At 33.6% G+C, this 11,420-nt stretch overlaps 1 protein-coding gene across 1 annotated transcript; it reads left to right on the top strand.

The window, feature by feature from the left end:
- The first annotated feature begins 4,519 nt into the window (after nucleotides 1–4,519).
- On the top strand, nucleotides 4,520–8,601 carry LOC130828647 (uncharacterized). The gene is made up of 9 exons (XM_057694609.1): nucleotides 4,520–4,683; nucleotides 4,782–5,165; nucleotides 5,237–5,320; nucleotides 5,441–5,726; nucleotides 6,257–6,736; nucleotides 6,889–6,964; nucleotides 7,060–7,140; nucleotides 7,544–7,611; nucleotides 8,506–8,601. The coding sequence occupies exons 1-9, from the start codon at nucleotides 4,520–4,522 to the stop codon at nucleotides 8,599–8,601; spliced, it is 1,719 nt and encodes a 572-aa protein (XP_057550592.1).
- The last annotated feature ends 2,819 nt before the right edge of the window (nucleotides 8,602–11,420 follow it).

Raw genomic sequence — 11,420 nt, 5'->3', positions numbered from 1 at the left:
TTGAGCACCCAAAATACAAAGTTATTATAGATGAATGTGCTATGCAAATTGTCCAAAAGAGAATTGTATTTTTCATAAACTTTATTAGATCCTGCAAAGCTTTGCATAGAATATCAAGTTAGCTATATCTCACTCATCTAATCAACAACATACAAGTTCATTTATTAAGCTTTCCTGTGCACATGGAGTGAATTCCTGCCTAAGTTCCCTTCAATTCACTACAGAGATCTTACCCACAAACTCTTTCTATCTTGTCATCTTATCTATACATTTCTTTCGTATATTTTTATTTTTGGTTTTTTTCTCTAAAATATAAAAGTAGCAAACTGTATTCTATTTATTCTGTAACTTAAAAACAACTAACTGATGGTTTAGTTTTTGGTTCAAGTTATCAAAAGAATGTTCAAGAGTAAAATTTATGTTTTGGAATTTCATGTATACTGGCCCTAAGGAGTATCTGTAACATTGAATACTGAGAAATACATAGTTTAATTATTGTGTCTTTCTATTTTAATTACTTGCATTTAAACGGAATTGTGAACAAACTAAGCAAATACCATTCTACAACAAGAACAAATGTAGTGGAAGGACATAAAAAAGAATCTTTTATTATTACTTTCTGTATGAGATTTTATAATAAAAGTATCTTTTGTTATATTAAATAACTAGTTTGTACAAAATATTTCTTTATTTGAAGATTTGACCAAAATTATGTAAAAAGATATAAAATTTTTTTTAATAAACTTGTCTTTTTAAATCATGTGTGAACTTTCGATTTTATAAAAATATTAAAAGATAAAAGGTTTACTTGTTTCATAACAAGAGATTGATTTTAGTGAAAATAAAAGTTTTACTCGTTTTATAACTAGAAGTGTTGATTTTGGTGAACTTATGAAGTATTGTTTTATAACCAGAAATATTAATTTTTGTAAAATTACAAGTTTTATTTGTTTTGTAATTAGAATATTGGTTTATGTGAACATAATAAGTTTTACTTGTTTTTTTTTTCTAAACTTAAATATTGATTTGGGTGAACTTGTTGAATTTTGAAAACTTGTATAAATGATGAATTGTAATTAGAATATTTGTTCTTGTGAAAAGAATAAAATATTTATTTGTTTTAAAGTTAGAAATGTTGATTATTGGAACTTATTTCAAGAGAAATAAATTTCAGTAGATACTTGTGAAAAATATTAATTTAGAGACTATTAATAAAAATATTAAGTTATTAGCATGAATTTATTTAACAAATAAACTATTAAAAATAAAGTTATAACTAAAGTTTAATGTGTAAAAATTTAGTAATGAACTTATAAGGACATAAATGTAAATATAACATTATAATTAAAAAGCTTATAAAGTAAAGGAAGTTACCATCTACGTTGGTCAAAATCAACGTCAAAGTCAAAATCAACTTGTAGTAATAAAAATATGATGTACTTTTGTTAAATTATCTGAGTATTGATCTAATGACCTTGATAGTAAGCTAATGTCGAACAATGAACCGACATGTAAAAATCTCGGCGCCCTTGTTAGCCGGCATGTAAAATGTAGTGTAGGACAAGGAAAAAGCTACCTATCTTGTAGAAGCTCGAGCATAATTGTATTGGAAGGGTGACGACTCCCACCAAGTTAGGGTTTAGGACTACGGTCTTCACCTAACCAGACCCTTACATATATTAGGTGTCATATTGTTGTGCTTGTAGATCAGTGATAAATTTGATTAGTGTTGATGCTATGATGCATGGTACGGTTATGAGTATTAACCAGATGAATTTGCTTAAGTATTAAGATTTTACCGAATTATATAAGTAGAAGTAACGTACTTCTGCCAATAATGAGAATCGTACCTTAATGACTTAAAAGTATGGAATAGTAAAAGAATATCGTAAAGGTATACAATGGTGTTAATTAATTATAAGTTCGTACTTTAAACATTATTTTGTAAATGTAGTGTATAATTTATGTATTTTGAGCTGGATAGGGGAGTTATGCTCGACGTTAAGCGCTGACTGATTCAATCGGCTGTCATCTGTATTATGGATGATATCATTTCGCAGGATTTAGTTTTAGGTTCTGATCCAGCCCGTAACGTTTAATATATATCGCAAAATTAGCTTTTTTTTGTACTTTTATTGATGACTTGATGATGATGTGTCCTTTTTTTAAAATTTATTTTGAGCAAATAGTGTTTCTTATACGTTTTACCTTTATTTTAAATAGTTTCAGTTTTTATTATTTAAAGTTTTTAGCAGCTCGGCATTTTAAGATGTTCGCAATATTTTTATATTAGACAATATTATAAAATGTTAATGATGTATCGAAAATGTCGCTCCTGCTACACCATGACATTATTAGAACCTACTAACATCCTTATATTCGTTATAACTAATGATATATTTAACATAACTATGTTTAACGAATACTACATTCCTTCTAATTTGCTCTAAATCCCCAAAATTTATTGTCTTCACCCCATTTATACTAATTTTCAAAAGATATAGTAGTATTATATATTTGCATAGAGGTTCCACTAGAAACATATAGAGGATCTAGAGATTCATATGAGTATCAAAACTGTGTTATACAATTTTAGAGAATCATGTAAGTATATAAAATTGTGAAAACTATGAAAAAATGCTTAGAAATTAAGCTATAAAACTTCCTCATTAGTGAGATTTCTGTAAATGTCAACAACTTTTATTCGAACACTAACAGAGATGAAAATGTCCCATTAATACCTTTACTTTACTTTCTCAATGTTAAATAGGTTGGTGTTACCTTTACTTTCTCAAGCAAAGAATTCAACAAGTCAAGTCATTTAAAATCATCTTAGAAAACGTTCAACTTCTATTGAAGAAAAACTATTCTCACTTATACTCATGAACGACAATAAGAAGGTTAAGAAGAACGAACAAGTAAGAATTAGAGAGCGGATCTGAATTTGCAAACGTACATCATAAACTAATAACATAAACTTTTTCCTCATTCTTTACTGAGCCACATGCTTCAAGGGACTTCGAAATTTAATGCAACAAGGGTAATTTATCAAAACATCAAAGGTAAATCAAGAACCAAAATTATTAAAGGGGAAATAGCTTCAATACTCCTCAAATCTTTCAAGAAAATAAAATTAAAAAAGTTAGTAAAACTCCATAAGATATAAGCCTAAACTTTCTTACTTCACCAATTTAAGTTATGGGTTTATTTTTTTAGGGACATTTAAGCTCCAGCTGTTTTAGCTAAGACAATCCATGAAAAGTTTTAGTACTACCAAATTGACATCACAGTTGCAAGAATTCCATTCTACAATTTAATGAAACTAGAAACTGCAACATACAAACTTAATTTCTTCGGGATTAAGACACAAAAAGATAACATTTATTGCACATGTATGTAAAATTTTATAGATAAATATGTTACAAGCTTGTAAAGTTTTAATAATGCACACACCGTCCTTGACTGCTAGGGGAAGGCACAAAATGATCATGTCAAACTTGGGATCTATGTTAAATTTTGTAGATAGATAATAACAGGCTCGGTCTCGTCACTTTAAATATGGACGAATTAGACATAATAGGATCTGATACATTGTATAAATAACTCAGCTCGACACATGACACCTACACAAAAAAGGATGCAACACACATGACAATATCGATGAGTAAGGGGGCAATTAAAGCATTCTTAAAAATATGTGGCAAAATATCTGGTTGAGTGGCCTACACATTGAAAAAACACAAGTACATCATTACTGAATTTAAAATAGAAAAAGGCTAACTTACATAACCCTCAAAAAGTATCTATTCCACATTCTCAAGCATTAGAGCAAGATTCAACGCTAGCAAACCTTCAAAAGACGAGCTTGTAGAGAACGATCGCCACAAAGTTCTTTCCAGGTAATTTCAAACTGACAATCTAATTTTGTCATCTCTTTTTTGCCACTCCTATTTTTCTGCACAAGCAAAAAGGTTAGTGTTGAATTACCATTTAACGTCCTAAATAAATTTATGAAATGCAGACTTTGTAAAAATACTACAAAATAAAAGCGTGAGTGGGCATGATCAACAAAAATTATTTGAAGCTGTCTAAAAGTGAATGGCAACGTGTATGACATATAACCTATCTAATGAAGATAGCCATGCATATTCTGTAATCTCAAGGGTCTTTTAGACTTTTCCTTCTATTTGCTATACTTAGTTTGTTTTGCCAGCTGTAAGTATGTTGTGTTCTTGTATATATATGCCTTGATGGCTCTATGAAATGACAAGTACAAAAATTGGAGGCATGTACCTCTTCTAATTTACACACACACCTGTGTAAACAACAGAAGAATATTCTGTTATCATGATATCAGAGCAGGAGCTCAACCAACCCATGAAATTTTGCTGAATCAGTGACTTTGTACTGCTGCAAGTTTGTTGCTCATATTCTTCTCTTCATTCTTCCTTTCTATTCTGAACCTTTCTTTTTCATCCCCTTCTCTTCTTTCTGTCTCTTTTCTGATGGGTCAACCACTATGAGTGTGGAGAAACTGCAAGGTGTGACTGATTATAGAGGATGGAGAAGGTCCATGGAAATAGCCCTATCTGCAAAGAGGAAGCTAGGGTTGGTTACTAGAGCAGTAAAGAAGGAAGAGAATGATGAAGAAAGGGCAGAAATGTGGAACACCTGCAATGACATGTGATAGCATGGATACTGGGATCAGCAAGTGAAAGCATTAAAAAGTCTATTATGTGTTTTACTTCTGCTTCTGATATATGGAAACATATTGAATGAAGATATTTGATAACTATTGAAGCAAGAAAATATCAGTTGAATAAAAATGTTTATGATGCAAAACAAAATAGTATAAGTGTGAATGAATATTATACCTATATGCAAGGCATATGGGAAGAACTAGACTCATTGAATGTTTGGCCAATTCTATCTGTTGTGTCTGAACAAATGCAAGGTTTCTTAGATGTGTTGAATAAGCAAAAGGATGAGCAAAAGTTGTTTCAGTTTCTCACTGGTCTGAATGAAACATATAACACTCAAAGGAGCCACATATTGATGATGACTCCTCTCCCTAGTGTAGAAATGGTGTGCTCTATGATTCAGCAAGAAGAGAGTCAAAGGGAAGTGTGCATGAGTGAGAAAAATGAACTTGAAATATCTGCCATGTACAACAGAGGTGTAGAAGTGTGCAAAGCATGAGGTGTGACAGGACATGCTAGTGATCGTTGTTGGACAGTTGTAGGGTACCTAAATGGCATCCAAAACACAAAAATTATGGTGGAAACATGAATAATAATAGAGGTAGAGAGCAAGGAGGGAGGTACAATAATAAGAGTGGTAGAATGAACTATAATAGAGGGGGAAAAACTCAGTAGTATGGTGTAGGCAGTAGGACTGCTGCTAATGCACAAGGAGACTTTGATGCTTAGTCCTTGAGTAGCACTGGGACTAGCATCAGTGCACAGAAATTGGAACAATTGTTGAAACTTCTCCCTAGTGGAAGCAAAAACTTGGGTGTGCCTTCTGAACCAGAAGATGATTTTGAACATGGATTTGCAAATATGGTAACATGCTGTCACGCCACAAGCATTGAGAATGAATGGATTATAGACTTAGGTGCTTCTGACCATATGACAGGAGACTTGAGTGTACTTAAGCATCCAAAGGAGATCAAATGTGGGAATAAGATCAATTTTCCAAATGGGTTGACTTTTGAAAATTTTATGGTGATGACACATTGAAAAATAATATAACACTAAAGAATGTGTTTCATGTTGGTGATTTCAAGCATAACTTGTTAAATGTCACCATGTTTGTGGAGGTTTGTAGAGGATAATATGTGCAAGGTAAGATCCTTTAATGGATTTTGCATCATCACAAGCACTGTGAATGATGAAGTAAAAGGAGTAGGGAGAAGCAAAAATAGGTTGTACTATCTCCAAAATGAGCTGATACAAGCAACACTGAGTGATTTGAAGTAGCTGTTATGTGTGGCAAAAGAAATACATCGAAAGTAACATTGAATCCATGCAGTATCACTAATATACAATAGCTTGGCAAGGCAGAATTATGGCACTATAGGCTGGGACATGCCCCACTACATACTCTGATAAACAGTGGGTGCATCTCAAAGAATGACACTGAAGAAAGTAGAGTATGTGTTGTGTGTCCCATGGATAAATTTACAAAACTCCCCCGTCACCTGAGTACTTTTTATGCTGCTGAAAACTTCCCCTTGATACATGTGGATATCTAGGGAGCATGCAGAGTTGAAACAAGAGGCAAACACAGGTACTTTCTAACTATTGTAAATGACTGCTCTAGAAACACTTGGGTGCACCTGCTCGAAGAAAAGTTAGATGCATTCAAGGCCATTGAAGAATTTATTTTGATGGTCGAAAACCAATTTAACAAAACAATGAAAATTGTCAGGTTAGACAATGGGATGGAATTTGAGGACCATAGGTCTAAAGCACTGTTTGGTGCACTTGGCATTGTGCATCAGACAAGGTGTGTGGGAAGACCACAGCAGAATGGAAGAGTGGAAAGGAATCTTTGCAATATTTTGGAGATGGAAAGAGCATTAAGGTTCCAAGCTGGCCTTCCCTTGCAATTTTGGGGAGATTTTGTGCTTACTGCTGCTTATATCACAAACAGAGTACCCACTCCAATCCTGCACAATAAAACCGCTTATGCAATACTCCACAACACCAAACCTGATTATTCACAAATGAAAGTATTTGGGTGTCTTGCCTTTGCCTACAATCCATCTCTCACAAAAGACAAATTTCATGCCGGGGGGGGGGGGGGGGGGGGGGGGGTACCATGTGTTATGTAGAGTAAGGTGCAATATAAAAGGGCTATAGGCTTCTTAACCTTGACATAAAGGCAATGTTTGTGTCTAGAGATGTCAAAGTCCAGGAATCCATTAACCCGTATCACCTAAAATCCTACTCCATTCCTAGTAACCTTCCCGTCTCTTCACAAAATACACTAAACACATATATTCAATCTCATAAACCTGATGATTCTTACACTTTTGACATACACACACTCCAGAACCTAACCCTATCCCACCTGTGCCTTCCCCACCTCCATCTCCCTTACCTGGTGCACCACCAATCCTTTCTCACCCTCTTCGTAGGTCATCTCTAAACCAAACCAAAGAAAAATTTCTTTATGTAGTGCCATGCAAGCCATTTTATTTTGCCTCCAGATGTCTTGATATTTACATCTCTCTCTAGGATCAAGAGTTTTATTCACATACAATTCTCAGTTCACAATTTTGGGGTTAGAATTTATCTTACTCATGCTATAAACATCTAACATACATTAGCTGCCAGTTCACAATTTTGGGTTTAGAATTTACCTCAGCAACAAAAAGCATTCATGTTTTGTTTTATCTCCGTGGTTGTCGATCATGATTTCTTCTGCTATCTTTAGAAAATGATCACAATCTTTACATAACATTTGTATATTTAGAAAGCAAAGTATAAATTTCAACATGGTATTTGATGATGGGGTGAACTTCTTTATTGTGCAGCTCGCATTAATAGATGGCTCTTCCATTTTTTTAAATGCCAACATAGATTAAATGTAGATGTGAATTTGGTCTCCTAAAAGCACATGAGAGTAAACATCAATAACAAAACAAGGAGGAAAATGTGGGAGCCATTTTTGTATGAAATGAGAAGGGAATAGAGAGGAAATTCTATCAAGACAACAAAATTAACCACTCAATTGATTACGTTTGTTTACAACAATATTGGTGTAAAAACCACAAACAAGACACTTGAAACTTTCCTCCTGAATTTCGAGTATGAATAAGCTACACCTTATAATTATCCGCTTTAAAAGACATCAACTTCTCACTATCTTTCAAACATCAAAAACATACATACAATAAGCAAGTTTACATCAACAATAAGAACCAAAACACAAAATCAAAGCTATTAAAATCCACAAGTATTCAATTAAGGAATTTAGATTAAACATCCTAGTTTGAACATGTTTTTCAAAAAGGGGTTTAATATTAGCTAAACAATTCTCTCTCCCTGCATTCAAAAGCATAAAACAAAACGATCAAAATTACCCAAATCAAAAGCACCATTATCAATCGACTGACGACACAATAGCACAAAATCGTCTTTGATTAAAAAATAAAAAGCTATAAACCACCAATTATCAAGCATTTTTTGAGTATGGATTTTATTTGATTGAGGATTCAAGGATTTATATATTATTTGGATTGATATATTTTGCTTTAGAATTTATCAGTAATGGAAAGTTTAGAAGTTCAAATAAAGCTAAAACATAAACAAGGTAGTGCAAAAAAATTAACACTTAAAAAAAAAAAAAAAAACCCAAAACAAAATCTACCTCACACATATAATCTGTAAAAGAGGCAATCAAGATCCCTTCATTAATAAGGTGATCTTCGAAGGAAAAAAGTGAGTTTCGTGGAAAGAAAGAAGTATTAGCACACTGAACTTACCCTATTATTAGGTTCTATGTCATTATCAAGATGATGTATCTGGTTTTGTGATATGTGACAGCAGCAAGGAGAAGAGAGCTATATTTCGATTGTTTGCTGTGTTGTGAACTCGTGCAAAGTGTTTACAGTGTGTTGTACATGTTTCTGGCGTGTTATTAAGAATAAAGGCTGATGCTCATGGTGTGCATTCGAGTAGGCTGATATTTTTACAAGATGTTCATCATAATCAAAGAATAAACTCAATAGAAATTAAAAATCCTTAATCTCTAGTGTTTGAATCTCCACTTGTTTAGAATTTTCAGACTCGGACTCAATGAAAGAATGACCGAGACCTTCACCTGTATCATAAGAAGCTGAGGTTGTCAATTCTGAAATGCCTGTTTGTTCATTTAACAAGTGTTGCATCCTTCATTTACAGAAGTATACATCCTTCTCACAATATGTAATATCTTCTGGAGTCTGCAAAGATAGATGCGATGGTGACAAATGAACACAATCTATATTCTGCTAACAAAAACCATTGGATCTCAAATAAGACACTGTAAATACCATAACAAAAAGCATGAAAAAAATGCGGCGAATTGCCCAATCTTAATGTAACAACAAGAGATCATAAACAACAACATTAATTAGCCGAAAAACTCTTGGTTAATTATTAGTTTGCTTATCAATAACAAGACACATGATCAATAAAATGTAGTAAAATACAACACACATGATAAGTACTGTTCATGTGCTTGTTACAGATTTGCAAAAAAATTTTTAAAAAAAGAGATCAAACAGAAAATTGAGATGCAACGCATCATTAAAACATTTTAAGATATAAAAAATACAAAAATTAATAAATTGAGTAACAAGTTTTTTGAAGAGGTCATTGCAAATTCAAATTATGATATTTCTAAATGAGAAAATATGTTGCATTTTGACCAAATTACAACAATAACATTCCATTTCAGATGTGCAAAAATGAAACTAAGGCCAGTAAAAAATAGATCATTCAACAGAACAATCAATCCTAGCATGAGTTTCAGATGTTGAAGAATATACTATTTTCAAAAAGACAAGTCTATTAATGTCAATAGAATAGAAAGCTAAGGCAAATTATCCACAAACTATGCGGCAACTGGGGATATCCTTGCCTATGTTGGAACATGTCGCACACCCTTGTCCCTTGGCAAGCAACAATTATAGCATAAATTATGTATATGCTTTAATATTTTCTTCTTTACTACTGATCGCACTAAATCGAAGAGAAGCAGTTATGTATGGGAGTGATTCTGATCCCCACTGATGGGACCAATGAGAGATACAAAACCCGACTTGTACTAAGGAGTATAATCAGACATATGAGGTATACTACTCATAAACCTTCTTCCCGGTTGCCAAGATTAATACAATCAAGTCCTATTCTTAGTAGCTACGAAAAAAGATTGGCCGTTATACCAGTTCGATATAAAAAATTCCTTTCTCTTCTCCATGGTGAAATAGAAGAAGTCTATATGAAAGCACCGGGGTTCTCAAATGAGTATGGATCAGGAGAGGGGTGTAGACTCAAGAAAGAATTGTATAGCTTGAAACAATCTCTACGAGCATGGTTTGGTGGTTTACTACAACAATGAAGAAATTGGGTTACAAGCAAAGTAACTCTGATCACACTTTGTTCTTGAAGAAAGAGAAATGACGGATTACTTGCTCGATAATCTATATTGACAATGTGGTAATCACTAAAAACAATGAGGAAGAGATTAGTGCCCTGAAGAAGTTGTTTATAGAGTTTGAAATGAAAGACCAAGGGAACCTAAATACTTCCTTGGGACTAAAATTCTAAGGTCAAAACGGGGAATTTTCATAAATCAGAAGAAGTATATACTTGATCTTCTAGTAGGATCTAGAATGCTTGATTGCAGGCCAGGAGAAATGAGAAATATAACAGCGAAAGATTTGTGTTTTAATTCAATCTCTTATTCATTAATGGGTGAACACCCCTCCAATATATACATCAACTTAGAAACTAAGTAAGGAAACAAGGACATCGTTATGATATTGTTTACATAAATAAGAGAATAAATTATCATCTATTGATCCTAGAATATACAGAAATATTCAGTGAATATTTCTACACTCCCACTCAAGTTAGGCTGTAGGGTCACCAACACCTAACTTGCATAGAATAGTGTTGAAGGCTTCTGCTGAGACAGCTTTAGTGAGGATGTCTGCCAGTTGATCCTTTGATCTGATGAATGGTAGACTGATGATATTTTTCTCCAGCTTCTCTTTGATGAAGTGTCTATCTATCTCGACGTGTTTAGTACGATCATGCTGGACTAGATTTTCGGATATGCTGATAGCAGCTTTACTGTCATAGTATAGATTGCTTGCTTCTTGCTGTCGATAGTTTAATTCTTCCAACAACTTTCTAATCCAGAGAATTTTTGTAATCCCTTTCGCAATTCCTCTGAATTCTGCTTCAGCACTAGATAGAGCTACCACCTTTTGCTTCTTGCTCTTCCAAGTGACCAGGTTCCCACCAACCAGAGTAAAGTATCCTGATGTTGATCTTCGATCATCCCGGTCGCCAGCCCAGTCTGCATCAGTATATGCCACAAGATCTAGGTGTTGATTCCTTTTGAAGAGAATCCCCCTATTGCAAGTTCTCTTTAAGTATCTCAAGAGCCTCATTACGGCCTCCATGTGGTGTATCTGAGGGCGATGCATGAATCTGCTCATAACACTTACTGCATAGGCAATGTCTGGTCTGGTGTGAGATAAATATATGAGTTTTCCTACCAAACCTTCGATATTGATCTTGGTCAGTTATTTCAGCTCCCTCAATGAATTGGAGCCCATGATTTGTTATTATAGGTGTTTCTGCAGGTTTGCAGTCAATCATTCCTGCCTCAGCTAATAAATCCAGAATATACTTCCT

The sequence above is a fragment of the Amaranthus tricolor genome, chromosome 12, assembly GCF_026212465.1.
Source record: "Amaranthus tricolor cultivar Red isolate AtriRed21 chromosome 12, ASM2621246v1, whole genome shotgun sequence".
Lineage (NCBI taxonomy): Eukaryota > Viridiplantae > Streptophyta > Magnoliopsida > Caryophyllales > Amaranthaceae > Amaranthus > Amaranthus tricolor.
The sequence above is the reverse complement of the archived record's forward strand: the minus strand, read 5'-3'. Positions and strand labels throughout refer to the sequence as shown.